Source organism: Coenobita brevimanus, chromosome 27, assembly GCF_032717465.1.
Source record: "Coenobita brevimanus isolate Jiangsu-jjx chromosome 27, ASM3271746v2, whole genome shotgun sequence".
NCBI lineage: Eukaryota > Metazoa > Arthropoda > Malacostraca > Decapoda > Coenobitidae > Coenobita > Coenobita brevimanus.
In genome coordinates this window covers 13,905,788-13,926,681 of record NC_136980.1, presented here as the reverse complement: position 1 = coordinate 13,926,681, position 20,894 = coordinate 13,905,788, and the positions used below count along the sequence as shown (strand labels likewise).

Here is a 20,894-nt window from a genome sequence, read left to right as displayed (position 1 = left end):
GTGACACAGACGAGATTGAGTGGCCTGCAAAGGGTACTAATATCTAAACTGATCACGTACTCTCAGATAAAATCACGCTACCCCATTTCCCATAATCCCTAAAATTCTCAACATCATGCTCCCCTCTCTCGCCATGGCCATATCTTGACACCCTGAAAGGTTCATGTTGATAGCTCAAGCCGTTCATGAGATATCTTGTTTACCCACTCATAAACAAAGCCAGCCAACCAACCTCACTACTGAAAACATTACCACTCAGCTCGCTTATCACCTGCATCGCGAAGCGAGTGGAGTGGTAATGTTTTCAGCTGTGAGACTGGCTAGCTGGCTTTGTTTGTGTGTTTTGCATCTTGAATTTGAGCCAAATTAAAAATGGAGGTGTAAAATTATGTGCCAAGGAAAAACATTTTGTCCATGCGGGTGGTGAGATCATTGTGAGATGGCTTCTAGTTATATCTGCAGTTATACAAGCATCCATATACATGGTATCACTACCCTGCATACAAGCTCCATGGGACCACCTGGTACTGCAGGACCAGATGTAGTGCCATAATTTTAAGCATAGTTTAAGTTAGTATTGTAAGTGTAATTTTAAGCTTAGGTATTGATATATGATTCGTGCAGTTCATAATTTAGCCGTTAAGTCCTAAATTTAAGTTTAGTCTTAGTTGATATTCGTAATGCGAGCATGATTCTGTTATTGATAGTACTAAGTCAAGTATTGGTGTGAATATGATTAACTTTTATTACATATGAACCAGCCGTTACTGACAAAGGCCTGTAACTGCGAAAATTTTAGTAGGGGTTAATAATCGCGGATGTCTCACTTCATACTCTGATCTAGAGATTTACATGCTGAAGTTAATAGTATTCGCCTTTTGAACTATGCAGTTGAGAATTGAGAGTTATCTGAGATATTATTGTTGATGATAGTCATTTGTGAAGCACGAAATTCATATTATTGTCGTCGTGTTGTCAGTCACATAGGCACATGAAACTGGCATGGAAATAAGTTGTTTGGATTTCTAATTGATTTGGTTTCGTTATAATTAAAGTGATGGTCTTTGAGAGAGGTGAAGTCAGTGAATGTACAGCGAGGTTGGATGGTGAGGAATTGGAAAATGTGAGTACGTTTAAGTACTTGGGTAGTGTGATGAATAAGGATGGAGGTTTGGAGGGTGAAGAGCTTGAAAGGGTACAGCAGGGAAGAAAGGTTGCTGGTTCTTTGAAAGCAGTGATAAGACACAGGGAAGTGAGCATGGAAGTGAAAAAGTTACTACATGATAGTATTGTGATACCAACTCCAACGTATGGAAGTGAAGCTTGGACGTTGTTGGAAGGACACAAGTCAAGGGTGAGAGCAGTGTAAATGAGTTATTTAAGAGGAGCCTGTGGAGTCACATGGAGAGACAGGCTGACAAATGAGGATATAATGGACCGTTGTGGTGTGAATATGGATGTGATAGGAAGCGTTATGAGGAACACACTGAGGTGGTTTGGCCATGTGGAGAGGATGGTGGGTGAAAGACTGACGAAGAGAGTGTATGTGAGTGAGGTGGAGGGGGGAAGAGGGAGGGGGAGGCCGAAGATGAGATGGAGGGATGGGGTGGAGAGGTATATGAGAGAGGGGGGTGTGAGTTATGAGCAGGGTAGTGAAATGGCGGGGGACAGGGCGACGTGGAGGCGATTTGTTTGTGGCCACCCCAAACGGGTTTGAAACGTCTGGCAATTGATAGATAGATAATTAAAGTTCTTGTACGCCTATTACAAAAAAAAAAATAAAATAAACATCCTAAGTCATTTTTCCTATATATGTCGCGTGCAAACGTATTCTTCTGCAAAGCGTAGTAGAAACAATAATGTTACAAAGTAATCAGTTAAAGTTTTAGCTGATTTCTGAATACTGTAATGGATGAGTATAAAAAGGTAGAGAGTGACGCTAAATAATGAGATCGCTGTTCCTTTCACCATCGTTCACTAGTTAGTGCTCGAACTCTCATACCCGCCCTCCCAACCCTTTCTCCCCATGTAATGAGTGCCCTCATATACATTAGTGAGTTAAATTGGTGATATTTCCTCTGGTCCTACTTGTACAGAATAATGAGATCGCCGTTCCTGTCTCCATCATTCACAGATCATGTGTTCAAACCACTGCCTAACCTTTAACACTAATTCACACACCCTCCCCTTTTTCTTAGTTCATGCAATCAAAGTTCTTATCGGCTGGTCCATTTGATTACGGTCCTTTTGATTACTGTCCATGTAATTACTGTATCTAGTCTGTATATGATTCTTGAGTTATTGTACAAGTTTAGTCTTAAGAAAATATCTTTGGTGGTAGATTTTAGGTTTCTTCCCGAAGAGTCCAACTGAGACCACAGGATTAATATATCCAGGTGTATCAGTATTCTTTGAGTATTAATTTCAAGTTGTAAAAATTCATAATTCTGTATGTACATATTCTAATTATCTTTTGTTTGCTTTGTTTCATTCACAGTTCGAAGTGTAATCTGTCTTTCTGTTCTTAACCCGTGGCGTCCCGTCGATGTTATTTAATGTCCACACGTTTTGTCACTGCCAATCCCGTCGACGTACATAAACGCGAATCCATTGCAAGGTCCCTAACTTGCACAATTTTCAATTTTGCAAGTGATTTTTGGTACGTATAGACGTGACACCTTCCTCTACAAGATGCCAGGCAGGGACAATGCCTTACCCAGCATGTCCTCCTCCCCCCCCCTGCATGCCATTGTCTCAGCAATTCACCTGTTATCAGTGACCTGGCCAGTAAAGCCATGTCATGCCTCGGTACGAAATTCAGGGCCAGAGTGATTTCCCAATCAATGACAATGTGGAGGACAAACTTTACATAGCATTAGAGGAAGAAACAGTCAGAAATGATGATCAGGTAATGTGGCAAAAAAAGGTCAGGTATGGTGATGAGTTAGTGAGTGAAACAATCCTTATAATGCCTATATTACTGCTTGAAAACCAATATACTCTCGTACTACATATAAATTCGTACCAAGTAAATAAATAGATACCGTTTATGAGTTGTGTGAAATAGTTATCCTCCGATAGAACTCGTTTTCTTTGGTGCCAGCCTGTTAGAAAACCCAGCAAGGTAAGGAGGTACTCCTACCTGTATCGAGTATTTTAAACCTCAGGTGAGCAATTTCTCTGTGAATTTTCTATGTTTCTCACCAAAAGCAGAGGTTTGAGCCAAAAAAAAAAAAAAATCAAAAAATGGTCGGGATTGGAGGGAGTCAGTGGTGGAAAAGTGGTCGGGATGGGGCAGGTTAAAGCTTAGTAAATCTTAGGTTAAGTTATTTTGGGTTTAAATTTTGCTCTCCTCTAAGGAGTGACACAGACGAGGTTGAGTGGCCTGCAAAGGGTGCTACTATCTAAACTGCTCACGTACTCTCAGAAAATATCACGCTACCCCGTTTCCCATAATCTCAAAAATTCTCAAATATTATCAGGCTGCCCTATTTCCCCATGATCTCTAAAATTCTGATCGTTACACTGGTGACTAATTGTCATCATTACACTGGTGGCTCTAAATTTCCTTCATTACACTAGTGGCAGCAGTGGGATAAGATATTGTTGTGGGAAAAGATACTGTTGATGGATAGATATTGTTACAGGTAACAAATGAATAGAGATAGAATCCCACAATAACAGTACACTGGAGGCCCACTTAATCTCGCGATATTTCTAGAATTAGTAATCTTTAATGCTCATGAGGGATGAGCGAAATTATTCTTCAGCAATAATAGAATGAATACCGAGATGGAAACACAACTTATGTATTTCGTGGTTTGGTCTGGTGAGAGGAGGAATAAGGTGGAAGATGAATTGTTGACGAAAATTAGGGGTCACATGTCAAGAAGAACGAGTGTATCTCAGTGGACCATTATAGCAAATTCCTTAGGTTATTCCCCCTCAAAACAAAACAATCCACACACATCACGCCATCGTGTAGTGGAAGTGTTGATGGACAGAGGTGTGTATGTGGCAGAGGATGTGTTCACGGGGAAGAGGATACAGGAGGCCGCAGGAGAGGTGAATCCCTGTTGCGGAGAAGAGTGGCTCTTGGAACCCCTGGAGGGGGCCTTTGAACCTGATCCGGTGAATGAATAGTTGCCACCCCGAGAGACGTCCTCCCCGGAGACTTAGAAGAGTGTTGAATGTTTAAGCTGGTATTTGCAGTATTAAGTAAAGAGATGGTTAGGGAAATGTGAGTGGGTCAGACTGTCTGACTATTGACTGTGCAGTTTAGAGTTCAAGTGAAGTTTCATCTATCAAGAGTTCAAAGAGTTTCATCTTGTGTCTAGAGTTCATAGGAGTTTGGGTTATGGGCACAGCCCAGTTCATTGGGAATATTAGGTTGCCTTAATTCGAGGGAAAACCTAGGAACCCCCTCAACATACAGTCAACACGGTCTAGGGTGGAACAGTGACTTCAGGACCTGACAGGTGCTCGTCGGTTACTAGGTGGAGAGCTGGAAGCATAAGAATGAATGGATGTAAGTGTGTATATAATTAGATTGTAGATTGTATGTATGGGAAGCGCCCCTGGGACAATCCTGGCAGCAAGAGTATGGGTCAATCCGGGTGAGACAACCATGTTGCCGCCCAGGAAGGAGGTTGGCTGGGGCACATCCCTACTGAGTTTTGGGAGTTTACAGTGACAGAGAGGCGACCCCCTGGGGTACACAATTTGACTTGTGGACCGACAAGTGCCACTTATTGGAGGAAGAGTCAGGGAAATCTTTATCTCATTCTAGAGTTCCAAAAGGTAAAAGACATAAGTTCATAGAGAGGTTCACAGTCAAAATTTGGTAAGTCTTTTCCATCTGCACACACGTCCCTAGGAAATGTAGATGAATGAATCAAACGTTGACTTCCGATGTTAATTTTTTTTTTTCCGGAGGAAGGACCCGTGTAGTGCCATATTTTAAAGTATAGTATAAGTTGGTATTGTAAGTGTAATTTTAAACTTAGGTATTGATATATAGTTCGTACAGTTCATGATTTAGCCGTTAAGTCCTAAATTTAAGTTTAATATTTTTTGATATTTGTAATGCGAGCATGATTCTGTTATTGATAGTACTAAGTCAAGTATTGGTATGAATATGATTAACTTTTATCACATATGAACCAGCCGTTCTTGACAAAGGCATGTAACCGCGGAAATTTTAGCAGGGATTAATAATCGTGAATGTCTTCCTTCATATACTGATCTAGAGATTTACATGCCGAAGTTAATTGTATTCCCTCTTTGAACTATGCAGTGGAGAATTGAGAGTTTTTTTTTATATATAATTATGACTGTTGATGGCAGTCATTTGTGAAGAGCGAAATTCATGTTATTGTCAACGTGTTGTCAGTCATGTAGACACATGAAACCGGCATGGAAATAAACTGTTTGGATTCCTAACTGATTTGGTTTCGTTATAATTAAAGTTCCTGTACGCCTATTACAAAAAAATTGTAAACATTCCAAGTCATTTTTCCTATATATGTCGAGTGCAAACGTATTCTTCGTATTCTTCTGGAGAGCGTAGTAGACGCAATAATGTTACAAAGCAATCAGTTAAAGTTTTAGCCGATTTCTGAATACTGTAATGGATGAGTATAAAAAGGTTGGGGGGGATGCTAAACAATGAGATCGCCATTCCTCTCTCCATCATTCATAGGTTAATGCTCGAACTCTCATACCCGACCCCCCACCTTTCTCCCTCGTGTAATGAATGTCCTCATCTATGTTAGTGAGTTAAATTGGTGATATTTCCTCTGATCCTACTTGTACAGAATAATGAGATCGCCGTTCCTCTCTCCATCATTCACAGATCATGTGTTCAAGCCAGTGCCTAACCTCTAACACTAAATCACACCCTCCCCTTTTTCTTAGTTCATGCAATCAAAGTGCTTATCGGCTGATCCATTTGATTACGGTCCTTTTGATTACTGTCCATGTAATTACTGTATCTAGTCTGTATATGATTCTTGAGTTATTGTACAAGTTTAGTCTTAAGAGAATATCTTTGGTGGTAGATTTTAGGTTTCTTCCCGAAGAGTCCAACTGAGACCACGGGATTAATATATCCAGGTGTATCAGTATTCTTTGAGTATTAATTTCAAGTTGTAAAGATTTATAATTCTGTAGTTACATATTCTAATTATCTTTTGTCTGCTTTGTTTCATTCACAGTTCGAAGTGGAATCTGTCTTTCTGTTCGTAAAGCTTAGTAAATCTTAGGTTAAGTTATTTTGGGTTTAAATTTTGCTCTCCTCTCAGGAGTGACACAGACGAGATTGAGTGGCCTGCAAAGGGTACTAATATCTAAACTGATCACGTACTCTCAGATAAAATCACGCTACCCCATTTCCCATAATCCCTAAAATTCTCAACATCATGCTCCCCTCTCTCCCCATGATCTCTAAAATTCTGATCGTTACACTGGTGACTAATTGTCATCATTACACTAGTGGCTCTAAATATCCTGCATTACACAGACACTAGAAAAACACAGTTTAATCCATTCAGTCTGAGTATTCGTTTTTTCTTGCTACCTTCATACGAATTTATTGCAATTAGTTGAGACTTTTATGTCAGTGTTGTATCTAACCTCACCACTTCATCTAGGCTGAATGATATCGCCTGGAAGTAGCAAATATAATATTATCGATACTCCATCGGACTGATGGGATATGTGATAATATAAAATCGGTGAGCACTCCGGCAACCTGAAGACGACAGGGAGACTAACAGTATGACAATGCGGTCTTGAGAAATCTTACTGACCAGTATAATTTTACACAACTACACACTGTCTGGTTATCATAGACTTAGGCTGCCGTACAGTCAACAAAGGCGGTGTCGTCTCGTCAAACTGTTCATGTGCCCCGAGATTTAAATGCCATATTCTAAGTGACGTGCCAGGTTTTGTAGCACAACTCACATAGCGATTTATTTTGCATAATGACCATTTATTTTATCGTGTGTTATTTATAACATTTAATTCTCGACATAATTGTCAGCAACAAGCAAGAGGATACAGAGATATAATAAGCACAATGAATTACTAAGTAAGACGTCTTATGAATTCTTCCTAGCCACTTCATATGACTTTTGTATACCAGTCAAGTGGGTGGTGATGACCGTCATTCATTCATTTGCTGTAGTGCTGTCTACTTCTTCCTTGCAGGGGCGTCATTTCAGTTTTCCTTGGGGGGAGGGCATAGGCTATTTAGGAGGCCCCCCTACTCCCACCTCCCCACAGGGTGGGGTGGCAAGCGAGCATTTTGAAGCCACATGCAAAGCTATATTTAGAAAATTAAAGCAGTAAACAAATACAGGTATATATACTGTATATAATTATTTATTAAACCAATTACTTCCTGACACACACATACTGATGGACATTCTAGCATTGGCAGTATTTCTGTGTGAAGCTGAATATGTACAGTAATTTAAAGTGTATGGTAAAGTACATATCACTGCATTCTATGCAAATGAACTTGGATAATTGACCAAACAGCAATTAAAATATTTGTATTGGTGAAAGCTTAAACTGACTTCATTTTTATAGCCTAATGAAAGATAATGAATATAAATTTGAGAATTAAAAATTGCAAACTTGTCTATCAATCTATCTATTGCCGGACGCCTCAGTCCCGTACGGAGTGGCCACAAACAAATCGCCTCCACGTCGCCATGTCCCCCGCCATTTCACTGCCCTGCTCCCAACTCACACCCCCCTCTCTCATATACCTCTCCACCCTATCCCTCCATCACATCCTCGGCCTCCCCCTCCCTCTCCCCCCTCCACCTCACTCACATACACTCTTCCTGTCAGTCTCTCACCCTCCATCCTCTCCACACGGCCAAACCACCTCAGTGTGTTCCTCCTAATGGTTCCTATCACATCCACATCCACACCACAACACTCCTTTATATCCTCATTTGTCAGCTTGTCTCTCAATGTGACTCCACAGGCTCCTCTTAAATAACTCATTTCCACTGCTCTCACTCTTGACTTGTGTCCTTCCAACAACGTCCAAGCTTCACTTCCATACGTTGGAGCTCGTATCACAATACTGTCATGTAGTAACTTTTTCACTTTCGTGCTCACTTCCCTGATTCTTATCACTTCCTTCAAGGAACCAGCAACCTTTCTTCTTTGTTTTACCCTTTCAAGCACTTCATCCTCCAAACTTCCATCCTTACTCATCACACCATCCAAGTACTTAAACGTACTCACATTTTCCATTTCCTCACCAACCAACCTCACTGTACATTCACTGACTTCACCTCTCTCAAAGACCATCACTTTACTCTTCCCTGCATTCACCTTTAGATTCCGTTTCTTACACACTCTCCCAAATTCATCCACCAAGCCTTGCAGCTCCCCTTCGTCTTCACTAAACAAGACAGTATCATCTGCAAAGAACAGTACAGGGAGTTTCCAAACACTACCCTCTCTAACCAGGGCCACTCCAACATCCACTGCCATACCTTGTACCTCTTTTATTACCCCATCCATATACAACTGAACAGCCATGGAGACATGACACATCCCTGTTTCAACCCAACCTTCAAAGAGGAAAATTCACTCAGTTCACCATTCACACGCACATCAGCCTTAGCACTATCATACATACTCCTCACAGCATCCAAGAACTTCCCATCTACTCCATATATTCTTAATACTTTCCACAATCCTTGTCTATCCACCCTGTCCTATGCTTTCTCCAAATCCATGAATGCCGCATATAACTTCTTTCCCTTCTCTATAAACTTTTCCACTAAAGATCTAAGAATGAATATCTGATCTACACAGCCTCTCCCCTTCCTAAAGCCTCCCTGTTCTTCTCCAACTAATTCCTCTGTTATTTCCCTAACCCTGTCAATAAGTATCCTACCATACACTTTTCCTATTACACTAAGAAGACAAATGCCCCTGTGATTACCACACACTTCTTTTTCACCTTTCCCTTTATACAAGGGAATAATTATACTTGGCTTCCAATCCTCCGGGACTCTTATCTTCCTCCCAGGCCAATCTGCACATCTTCCACATCCATTCTACTACTATCTCTCCCCCATGTTTCAGCATTTCACCACACACTACATCAGTTCCTGGGGCTTTCCCCAGTTTGACTTTCTTATTGCTTCCACAACTTCTATCCTACTGATTCCTTGCTGTCTTCTCACCTCCCTCCTTCTCCCAGCCATTCCCCAGCCACTTATACTCGCATTACTTCCATCCTGTATATTCAACAATTCCTTAAAGTGTTCTCTCCATCTGCTCACTTTTTCTCCCTTCTCCACTAGTAATCTACCATTTTTATCTTTCACTTCCCTGCTAACTTCACTGCCACCCTGTCTTACTCTCTTCACCTCTTTCTAGAACATTGTCTTACAGTCCCTCCATTTTACACTCAAATTCCTTCCAAATTCCTCATCATCTCTCTTCTTATTCTCTCTTACTGATCTTTTCACCTCTCTCTTTCTTTCTACATATAACTCTCTCTTTCGCCTCTCAACTTCTTCCACGCCCCTATTTCTCATCCATTCATTGTATGCTTTCTTCTTTTGTGCCACAGCCTGTCTCACCTCGTCATTCCACCATGCTGTTCCTTGCACCCCTTGTAACTGAATTAAAAATGGAAAGCTTTTAGCTTACTAGCCCCAAAAATACATTGAACCATATAATGTGAAAAAGTAAGCTGTACACTAAGAGGCGGGAGAAATAAAATGATGGTTTTTAAATTTGGAAGAGGCCCAGGTAAGAATAGTATATTTATTTCAGAATTCATTATATATAAGGAACTGAAAACTAAACTGCGTATATTTATTGCACTGAAAAATGAATAAACTACTGCAACAGTGGATATCTCTGTGATCTCTGCTTTGCATAGTTGAAGTGCCCTTTGTGGCCTACGTGCCATGGTGAATAATGCCATATCTGCTACTTAAAGCAGCTTTATACTCTACCAGTTCCAAGAGATTATTATAGTTACATGGAAAGATATCATACATTAATTTGAAAAGGTAAATGTGTTCATACGTACTTTACCAGCCCTTACAGAATGAACTCCCCACAGTGTCTGCTGTGTGACTGGCTGGCCGTTGGTGTGTGGCGCCTATCGTGTCCAGATCACGTTACCAAGATATAAACAAAAAGATCGAACTTTTAATTGACTTCGAAACAAACAAAATAAAACCATGCTTTCGTGTATAATTCTATGTTAATTTTATTTTTTGTAAAGCATACATGTCACAAATGTATGTGGCTTAGATTTTGTCATACAGATTTTGTAAACAAAACAAAACAAATGCTTACTTGGTTCTGATACGACCCTGCCGTCCCCCTGCCGCCCCCATTTTCCTCACTGTCCCTGGTATCTCACCATCCCCCTGGATATTTCCACCGCCCACTTTGGGAACCACTGATCTAAATTTACTCTTAAGACTCCTACCTACAGGTACATACTTCCTGAGATGAATAAAAGCTTTTAATGATAGCCAGAATACAATAAAAAAGGCAGCTCGATACTAAAGTTAACTGAACAGAGGGTAGGAACATATTTACACTGACATCCTTTAATATACCTAGTAAATTATTGTGATTATTACACACACACACACACACACACACACACACACACACGCACACACAAGATATATTTCACTCAAAACGTCTATCTATCTATAGGCCGACCCCCTAATCCCGCAAAGGGTGGCCGCAGACAAAACGCCTCCAAGTCGCACTGTCACCCACCATTTGACTGCCCTCCCCCCAACTCACCGCTCCTCCCTCATATACCTCTCAACTCCATCCCTCCACCTCATCCTCGGTCTTCCCCTCCCTCTCCCTCCCTCCACTTCACCTACATACATCCTCTTGGTCAGTCATTCATTCTCCATTCTCTCCACATGTCCAAACCACCTCAGTGTATTTCTCCTAATTTTCTCAACCACATCCACATCCACCCCACAACATTCATTCACTTCATTCGTCAACCTGTCCCTCTATATCGTTCCACATGCTCCTCTCAAGTAACTCATTTCCACTGCTCTCACTCTCAACTTGTTCCCCTCTAGCAAGGTCCATGCCTCACTTCCATACGTCAGGGTAGGGATCACAATACTATCATGCAGTGACTTTCTAACTTCCCTACTCATCTCCCTATTTCTCATGACTGCTTTCAGTGAACCAACAACCTTCCTTCCCTGTTATACCCTTTCAAGCACTTCATCCCCCAAACTTCCAATCTTACTCATAACACTACCCAAGCACTTGAATGCACTCACATTCTCCATATCATCACCATCCAACCTCACTGTACATTCTGTGACTTGATTCTTCTCAAACACCATAACTTTATTCTTGTTTACATTAACTTTCAGATTCCTCTTCCAAATTCATTCACCAAACCTTGCAACTCCCATTTATCTTCACTCAACAATACTGTATCATCAGGAAACAGCAACACCGGAATCTTCCACATCTCACTCTCATTCATTAGAGCCACCCCCCACATCCACTGCCCTTCCTCGCACCTCGTTTACAACCCCATCCATGTATATATTAAACAGCCATGGAGACATCACACAACCCTGATTCAGTCCCACATTGAGATCAAAGAACTCAGCTCACCATCCACTCGCACCGTAGCCTTAACTCCTTCGTACATACTCCTCACAGCACTCAACAATTTCCCCTCCACTTCATGTATTCTCAGTACCTTTCATATACCTTGCCTATCTACTCTGTCATATGCTTTCTCCAAGTCCATGAAGGCAGCATACACCTTCTTTCCTTTCTCTAGACATTTCTCCACGAAACATCTTAGAATAAATATCTGATCTGCACACCCTTTTCCCTTCCTAAATCCTCCTTGTTCTTCTCCAGCTAGCTCCTCTGTTATATGCCTAACCCTATCAAAGAGTATTCTACCATATATTTTTCCAGTCACACTAAGAAGGAAAATACCCCTATGGTTACCACATATTCCTCTCTCCCCTTTTCCTTTGTATAAAGGAGCAATTATACCTGATTTTCAGTCCTCTGGAACCCTTCCCTCTTCCTAAGCCAATCTACATAACTTCCATATCCACTCCACAACAATCTCGCCTCAAAACTTATTGAGGCTAAATACAAATAATTTTTGGTTTCACGGTGTTAACCTTAAAGTATATTTTTTAATCAACTCTAGTTGATTTGGAAGCCCCCTCAGAAAGCTTGGGGGGGGGGCGAGCGCCCCTCTCTGCCTCCCCCCCAAATGACGCCCCTGCTTCCTTGACCTTCATCATTCTATTTCTGTATCTGCCTTCCCCTTGTCCTATTTTTCCCATCCTTCCTCTCACATTTTATTAGTCTCCACATCACTTCAACAGGCTCTATACTGAGTGGCAAGCCTAATGGTTTACTGTAACCCAGACAACCATTACAATGCTGTGGTGCCTACTATGGTGCCACTGTTAACTGGGAGGAGAGACCCAAAAGCCCAGTCCATCCAGGAACCAAAACTTTACTTTCTTCCCTGTGCCACGCTGTGATGGGGCAGTTGCTTGGCTGTGGTTGATGGGTCTGTTCAGGCAGAGAGACTGGAGTTACAGTGCAAAAACAACTACGCTGGGAGAGTGTGGGAGGGAGAGTGCGTGGGAGGAAGTGTTGGAAACAGTTGGTAACAAAACCAGTGTGGAGGTGCAGTGATTTTGTTTGAGTCTTCTGTATTATTATGATGACCAGCAACATTACCCGGTCATCTGCCACCCATCCTCCCATCCAGCCATGGAATATACCATCCATCCTGCCTACTGCCCACCAACCCACCCCATCCATTCACCCACCCCTCCCTCCTTGTCAACAACATCCACTCACCTATTCACCCACAAACCCACTCACCGATCTGCCCACCAACCAATATATTCACTCCTCCAAAGTTCAACAGAAGGATGACTTGTAAGTTTACACACACACACACACACACACACACACACACACACACACACACACACACACACACACACACACAAGTGGGATAGCATCTTTTATAGTATAGATAATACAGTATATACTGGTAGGCCTATTAGCTAAGGCACAGTAATGTATTTGACAAAAGTTATCCTTTACGTGTAAATGCTCATACTTCCCTGCAGAAGAGATGCTAAAGGCAGCATAGCTCTGTGTGGGGACAGCGGCACCATGCAGTGTTGCAGTATCCAGCGCCATGGTGCTGTTGAGAGGTACAACTCAGGAATCCTTCCGGATGCAGTGCAGGTGCATTTTCTTTTTCTGCAGGTGCAGTGCAGATGTAGCTGTATTTTCTCCTCTGTGGCACATGTGCGCAATTTGAAGAGTTAGTTTGAATTAAAAAGAGTGTTGAATCACACCACAGAACACGGTAAACATAGGTGTGCTGGCGTTGTGTACCACTACATGGGTTCACTCGGTTCTTACCTATTCCCCTATTCCCCTAGTCACTGGCAGTCACCATGTTCCCTCGCCACACCTGTCAATGCTCCCGGGATTTCCTCCCCAGAAGCTGGCGGGGTTAATTGCCCATTTGATTCTTGTTAAAAAAGATTGAACTCGCCGGCTAGGAGGGGTTAGCCTTAAATTAGATTCTTACTAAGAAAAAGATTAAGCCGAATTAAACCCACCAGCTAACTATGGTGACCGAACGTACCCAATATAATATCAGATGCCTTCATTAGGTCAGCTCATTTCACAGTCACGCACATGTTCACTGGTACTCGAACCTCTCACAGCAGGGCCTACCATTGTACCATACTGCTTGTTGTAAGTTATCACAAGTATTGAAACTACAGTTCCAATGCTGAGTGTTTATGTTGTCCAACGTATTAGAATCAGTAGAGCGCCATTCATGAAATGCCAAGGTGAGTGATAGTCTAGATATTTTTTTGCATATAAACATGATGAAATAAATTTTCGTCATTGTACCTTAACATTATAAGTGTATGAGAAGTTAGGGAACTGCACCATGCCAAGGGGAATATCGCATAAGGTCTGTGGGTCTGCAATCTCCCTCAAAACAGGAAGGTATGACAGTCCTCTCATCAACAGACAGACAAGCTTGTCCATGACTATGTGTCAAATCCATCACCTTTCCCAACAGTCTGAGCCCCTGAAGATAAGCAACATCATGCACCAAATTTCTCACCCACTACCAAACGCATCTGCATGGCTGTTGAAGTATATGATCATTTCCGTGGTGATGTTTAGGACACGTCAGTGAATTAGTAGTGTATCAGAAACTTTATACTCAGATATATTCCATTCCCTTCGCCGGAACACGAGATCCAACTCCCGGCACTCTCTAGGACTACAAGTAATATTCTGTGGATCATGGCCACTAGTACATATAGTGAAAGAAATATAAAACTACCTGGAAACGTAGTGTCAGTTGGGACAAGCCTAAAGCCATCCTGTGTCGATGATATTTTACCCATGAATTCAAGCATAAATGTTAAGGATAAAGAGAAGTAGAAATGCAAACAACAAAAGCTATATCAGCATGGGTCGCTAACTTGCACAATCGTGTCAAAACTGCTAAATGAAAACCTCAAAAATATTACATAACCTCATTGTAATAAAATCATTGCAATCCTTTTCTTGTTTAAGTTTGTCCTTTGTGTACCATAGCCAAATATAGAAACATGTAAAATGGTGTTAAGTGTACTGTACATGTTTGATCTCCATTACTAGTATGTGAATCCAACAATTTACGCTTAAGTCACTTGACTGAAGTACAAAATGTGGGATTCTCTTCTGCGGGTGTGGTTCTATTTGTTCCAGGTGCAGTGTGGTTGTGGTTTCATGTGTTGCAGGTGCGGTGTGGGTGCGGTTCCATGTGTTGCGGATGTGGTGGGGGTGCAGACAAAGTTTTGCGGGTGAAGTGTAGGTGCGAGGCCTAGACAGCTAGAATTGTGCGGTTGTGATGCAGATGCGGTTCTAACATTTTGGTTGCAGTGCAGGTGCGGATCCAAATAACAGAACTGGACAGAACTCTGAAAAGCTGTGACTGCTTTCACATTAATGTTCTTAAATATTCTGCTTTGCTCTCAATTACAAGTTCACTTAGGTCACTATCGGCTTCGTTATTATAGCACTTACTGTGATATTTATACCATATCTGTCATCTCTATTGCCAAAAGATTCATTAATGTAGTCCCTATTACACTGAGAGGTTTGCATCATTTTGAGAAATTTGTGGGGGTTGCTTAGTTGTCTTAAAAAAGGCAACAGTCTTCTGAGAGAAGTTTCCTCAACTTTTTTTCTTTTTTAGCATCCCCTAGCTTGTTTTCTCGACATGTCAGTTAGATGTTCTCTCGGCTTTTATCTATACCAACCACATCCACAGCACAAACATTTTTATCCATTGTGCCATTTACTAATTCTCTTTTCTATTTATCTGTGTATTGCCAGATGTCTTAATCCCGGAAGGGGTGGCAACAAACAAATCTCCTCCATTTCACTGCTTTGTTCCCAGCTTATACCCCCTCTCTTTCATATACCTCTCCACTCCATCCCTCCATCTCATCCTTGGCCTCCCCCTCCCTCTCCCCCTCCCTCAACCTCTCTCACATACAGTCTCCTCATCAGTCTCTCATTCTCCATGCTCTCCACATGGCCAACCACCTCAATGTGTTTCTCCTAACGCTTCCTATCACATCCATATCCACACCACAACACTCGTTCACTTTCTCATGTATCAGTCTGTTTCTCCATGTGACTCCACATGCTCCTCTCAAATAACTCATTTCCACTGCTCTCACTCTTGACTTCTGTCCCTCCAACAAGGGTCAAGCTTCGCATCCATACGTTAGAGTTGGTATCACAATACTGCCATGTAGTAACTTTTTCACTTTCATGCTCACCTCCCTGTTTCTTATCACTGCTTTCAAGGAACCAGTAACCTTTCTTCCTTGTACCCTTCAAGCACTTCACCCTCTAATACTCCATTCGTATATACTCATCACACTACCCAAGTAGTTAAAAACACTCACATTTTCCATTTCCTCCTCATCCAACCTCACTGTACATTCACTGGCTTCACTTCTCTCGAAGACCATAACTTTACTCTTCCCTACATTCACCTGTAGATTCCGTTTCTTACACACTCTCCCAGACTCATCCACCAAGCCTTGGAGTTCCCCTTCGTCTTCACTTAACAACACTGTATCATCTGCAAACAACAGAACAGGGAGTTTCCAAACATTGCCCTCTCTCATTAGGGCCGCTCCAACATCCACTGCCCTACCTTGCATCTGTTTTATAATCCCATCCATATGCAGATTGAACATCCATGGAGACATGACACATCAATGTTTCAATTCAACCTTCAGATAGAAAAATTCACTCAGTTCACTATCCACACACACTGCAGCCTTAGCACCCTCATACATAATCTTCACGACATTCAGCAGATTCCCATCTACTTCATAAATTCTTAATACTTTCCACGATGCTTGTCTATCCACCCTGTCATATGCTTTCTCCAAGTCCATGAAGGCCGCATTCAACTTCATTCCCTTCTCTAGAAACTTTTCCACTAAAGATCTAAGAATGAATATCTGATCTACACAACCTCCTCCCTTCGTAAACCCTCCTTGTTCTTCTCCAACTAATTCCTCTGTTATTTCCCAGACTCTGTCAATAAGTATCCCACCATATACTTATCCTATTACACTAAGAAGACAAATGCCCCTATGACTACCACATTCTTCTTTTTCCCCTTTTCCTTTGTACAAGGGAATAATTATACCTGACTTCCAATCCCCCGGGACTCTCCCTCCCTCCCAGGCCAATCTGCACATCTTCCACATCTATTCTACTACTATCTCTCCCCCATGCTTCAGCATTTCACCACACACTTCATCAGTTCCTGAGGCTTTCCCCATTTTAACTTTCTTCATTGCTTCCATAACTTCCATCCTATTGATTACTTCCTCTCATCTCACATCCCTCCGTCTCCCAGCCACTCCCCAGCCACTTATACTTGCATTACTTTCATTCTCTTGTTCAACAATTTTTTAAAGTGTTCTCTCCATCTGCTCACTTTTTCTCCCTTCTCCATTAGTAATAAAGCATTTTTGTCTTTCATTTCCCAACTATATAACTTCTTTGGCGCCCTGTCTAACTCACTTTACCTCTTTCCAGAACATTATCCTACATTCCCTCCACTTTACACCTAAATTCCTTTCAAATTCCCCTCTCACCAATCTTTTCACCTCTCTCTTCCTCTCTTCATATAACTCTCTCTTCCGTTTCTCAACTTTTTTAACACCCCTGTTTCTCATCCACTCACTATATGCATTCTTCTTTTGTGCTACAGCCTCTCTCACCTCTTCATTCCACCATGCTGTTCCCTGCACCCCCTTTCGTCTTCTCTTCACCCAACGCACCACCTCACATGCTGCACAGATTTCTTCTGTGAATATCTTGCTCACACTTTCCATGTCCCCTATCTCCTCCAATCCATATTTACCCAATCGCTCCTCCACTTCCCTCTTATATTCTGCCCTTTTTCCATCCTCTTGTAACCTTTCCATCCTCTTTGTATGAACTGCTTCTTCCTGTCCTTCCCTTTTATTTCTCAGTTTCATTTGGACCTTGATCCTGACCACCACCAAGAGGTGGTCAGAAAGTCCACTCCCTCAACCTCTATATACTCTTGCATCCACTACACACCTCATCCTTTCATCCACACATACATAACCAATCATTGCCTTCTGTTCATTCAGTTCACCACCCACCCTTCTCATCACTCGCCACTTATACTTATGGATCATTTTGTGTCTGAAGAGAGTATTGGCTAACACCAACCACCTCCCGGCACAAATGTCCACTAAAGCACTGCCATTCTCATCCACCTCTGCAGGCAAATCCCACTCATCTTCACATTGTCTACTTTTCCATTTATATCTCCAATCAAAAACACTCTTTCATTTCTTTTAAACTTTTCCAAGCATGTTTCCACATTTGTCAAAACTCTTCTCTCACTCTGCTTGCATGATCTTGTGTTGGTGCATACATACACGCACACAACTGCTCACATTTGTAGTCCAACTTTCAATCTTACCCACACAATCCTTGAGCCAGCTGATCCATACTCTAATATATTCTCCTTCCAGCTGTTACTCACAACAATACACACTCCTTCTTTTGCCCTCTCATTCTCACCCACTCCTGCGCATATACCCCATGTATATTCCCAATCTCTCACACTCTCACTTTGCCATTTAGTTTCACTTAATCCACATACATCCACTTTCGCACCCTCAAGCACCTGGACAATGTCCCTTTCTTTCACCTCATCATTTGCACCCTTTACATTCCATGTAGCTATCCATACCATGTCCTTTGTTTAGTCCTTGGTCATCATCCTTTGGTCAATCCTGGTCTAAGGCTCCTTGTTCGTATTTTTAGTTAGTTGTTTTCTGGGGAGGGGCACTAACCCTTTGCCGACCCACTTGTTGTCACGTATGGAACACGTGTTCATTGGTTATGAGGCTACCACCCAGCATTGTAAATGATTTTATGGTTTACAGGAAATCATTGGCTTGCCACTTGATGTAAAGCTACCCTAAAAATAGAGTACCACTACACTGAGTGGGTGTATGATGGTTATAGCCAACCAGGTAATTTTCCCTCTGGCCCACTCACAAGTGGTTTTCTTTCAGGTAAGAGGTAGGCTAACTCAAAGTATTTTCAATAATTTTTTCACCAGTATCCAATAAACAGTAACACTTATTGCATTACACTTGTAGAACTTATTATACAACCCTTGTATCGTAGTACTTGCTATAAATCACTTATAATATCCAACATTTCACTTACTTATAAAAACACACACTTTTGCATTCCTGTATTCTATTTACGCTTTCCTACACACCTGCTCAGTATTCACGCCCGGAGTGATACTCGGAAAAACATTTAAGGCATAGAGAGACCTTGCACTCTGCACAGTAGTATGTCTCTTTTCATGCTGGGGGACGGCGTTTGGTCGTGTGACAGATGTGGCACTGCCTGTAGGCCTGATGACCTGCTGTGGCACGGCCAATCCCTACCATCCTGTGCTGCCGGAAATACTCAGCACAGTTTAGCCTGTCCACTGTAGCTGCTGTCCCCTGCCTAGCACCTGTCACCTGTGCAGCTGAATATTCTTCAAGGAGTTCACAAGCAAGCTCTCACTCAAACTCTCATAGAGAGAGAGGTTTCCTGATGAGCTCCTTGAACAGTATGAAAATGTTCAGAACGGCGATGTCAAGAAAGTGTAAAAATGCCTTCTTGTATCACTTGCAGGACTTACGCAAGCAATCAGCCTCACCAATTTATATTTCCAGTTTATCAACAAGCCGCATGTTGACATTGTAAGCGTTGACAGCACCGACCTTTACCACGGGTTCCATGGTCTCGTAGTCTGTTTTTCCAGTTTCCACAAACACACCCTTATGTACTGTAAACAACATGGTAACCTGTCTCTTGTCATGCCAGAGAAGGGCTAACATGTTGCCACATTGCTTGATCAGAAGGGCTCCTTTCTCAGTATTTGCTGGAAATACAGGGAAATTCTTTCTGTTTGCCCTAACAGTTCCACAGGACCCAGAACCATGGTCAAGCAAATACTTGGTCATCACCAGGGCAGTGTAATAATTATTAATATACAGAATATGGTGCCTGTTGAAATACCTTTCCATGAGCACTTTCATGACTGATGCCAAGAAACAGTGAGGATCGCCACTACATATATCAAGATCTGTTGCCAAATAAACTGTCACATCTAGCACATATCCAGTTTTGCAGTCACAAAGGACAAAGAATTTGAGGCCAAGATGGTGACGTTTCGATGGCACATACTGAATAAATGCCAATCTGCCCCTGAATAACACCAGCGACTCGTCAATTACCACTTTCTGAAACAGACAAAAAAAACTGGCAAATAACTCCTTGAGCATTGTGAGGATTGATCTTATTTTCCACAACCTGTCATTCGGTGCAGGCCCATAATTTCTATTGAAATGAAGGAACCTTGGGATGGCCAGGTACCTGTCACGGCCATGTACTTACTAAAGACAGGTGTGCCCACGAGTTCATCAACCAACCAATAGTCATGGAGCACATGTTTTCTTGCGTGTGCCATCAACATTGTAAGAGCTAGCCACACAAACATCTCCCCCACCTCCACAGGCATCCAGTCACGTGTGTGAGTGCTCTCGCTGGCAGCCACGTCCAGCCACCGCACGCACATGGCCTTGTGGAAGTTCATCTCCTCCACCAGGTGTTGCATGATAGCAATGGTGAAAATAGCCCTGAATATACTGCTCCCTTCTCGTCGAACACCAGCACAGACGGCCCCAAACCAGCTTCATCTCCCCACACAGAGGTATCGATTCTACCCACACATGGTAGAGCCGGCTGTCTGCCATCTGCAGGACGTTTCTTTTGCACTCATGCAGCCTATGTGCAAACCCATGGGCAGGGTGTGAGGGGGAAGGAGAGGTGTGGGATGTGGGGCAGGAAGCGGGTGATGCCTCACTTGACGCGGGACTTGCCTGGGGAGATGCTCGGTGCTGAGTATCACCACGTGGGGCTCTTGGGGGAAATACCATTCCAAAGGGCCCAGTTGTGGTGAATCTGCTCTTTAGGTGCTAGGCTGAGGCGTAGATGAGAGTTGTTGGGTGAGACATCCGCAAGCTGGCGCGAGAGTGTAGGAGAGATGGCTCATTAGCGTTTATATTGCTGATGACTGACAGCTCCATGCTCACCTGCCCGGTGTACTGGGTCATCTATCTCCCCCTCAGTGAACTCATCACTGTCGAAGGCCCTTCCCTATTCCTGCAGGAGTCTGAGAG

At 42.4% G+C, this 20,894-nt stretch overlaps 1 protein-coding gene across 1 annotated transcript in view; it reads right to left on the bottom strand.

The window, feature by feature from the left end:
- The window catches only part of LOC145394456 ((3R)-3-hydroxyacyl-CoA dehydrogenase-like), a 145,224-nt gene extending 124,895 nt beyond the window's left edge, over window positions 1-20,329 (bottom strand). The window contains exons 1-2 of the mRNA XM_080268315.1: window positions 20,174-20,329; window positions 14,778-14,958 (exon numbers count right to left, since the gene is read on the bottom strand). Coding sequence (XP_080124441.1) covers window positions 14,778-14,958; window positions 20,174-20,329 — 337 coding nt within the window. The remainder of the gene's footprint in view (window positions 1-14,777; window positions 14,959-20,173) is intronic.
- Between the last annotated feature and the right edge of the window lie 565 nt (window positions 20,330-20,894).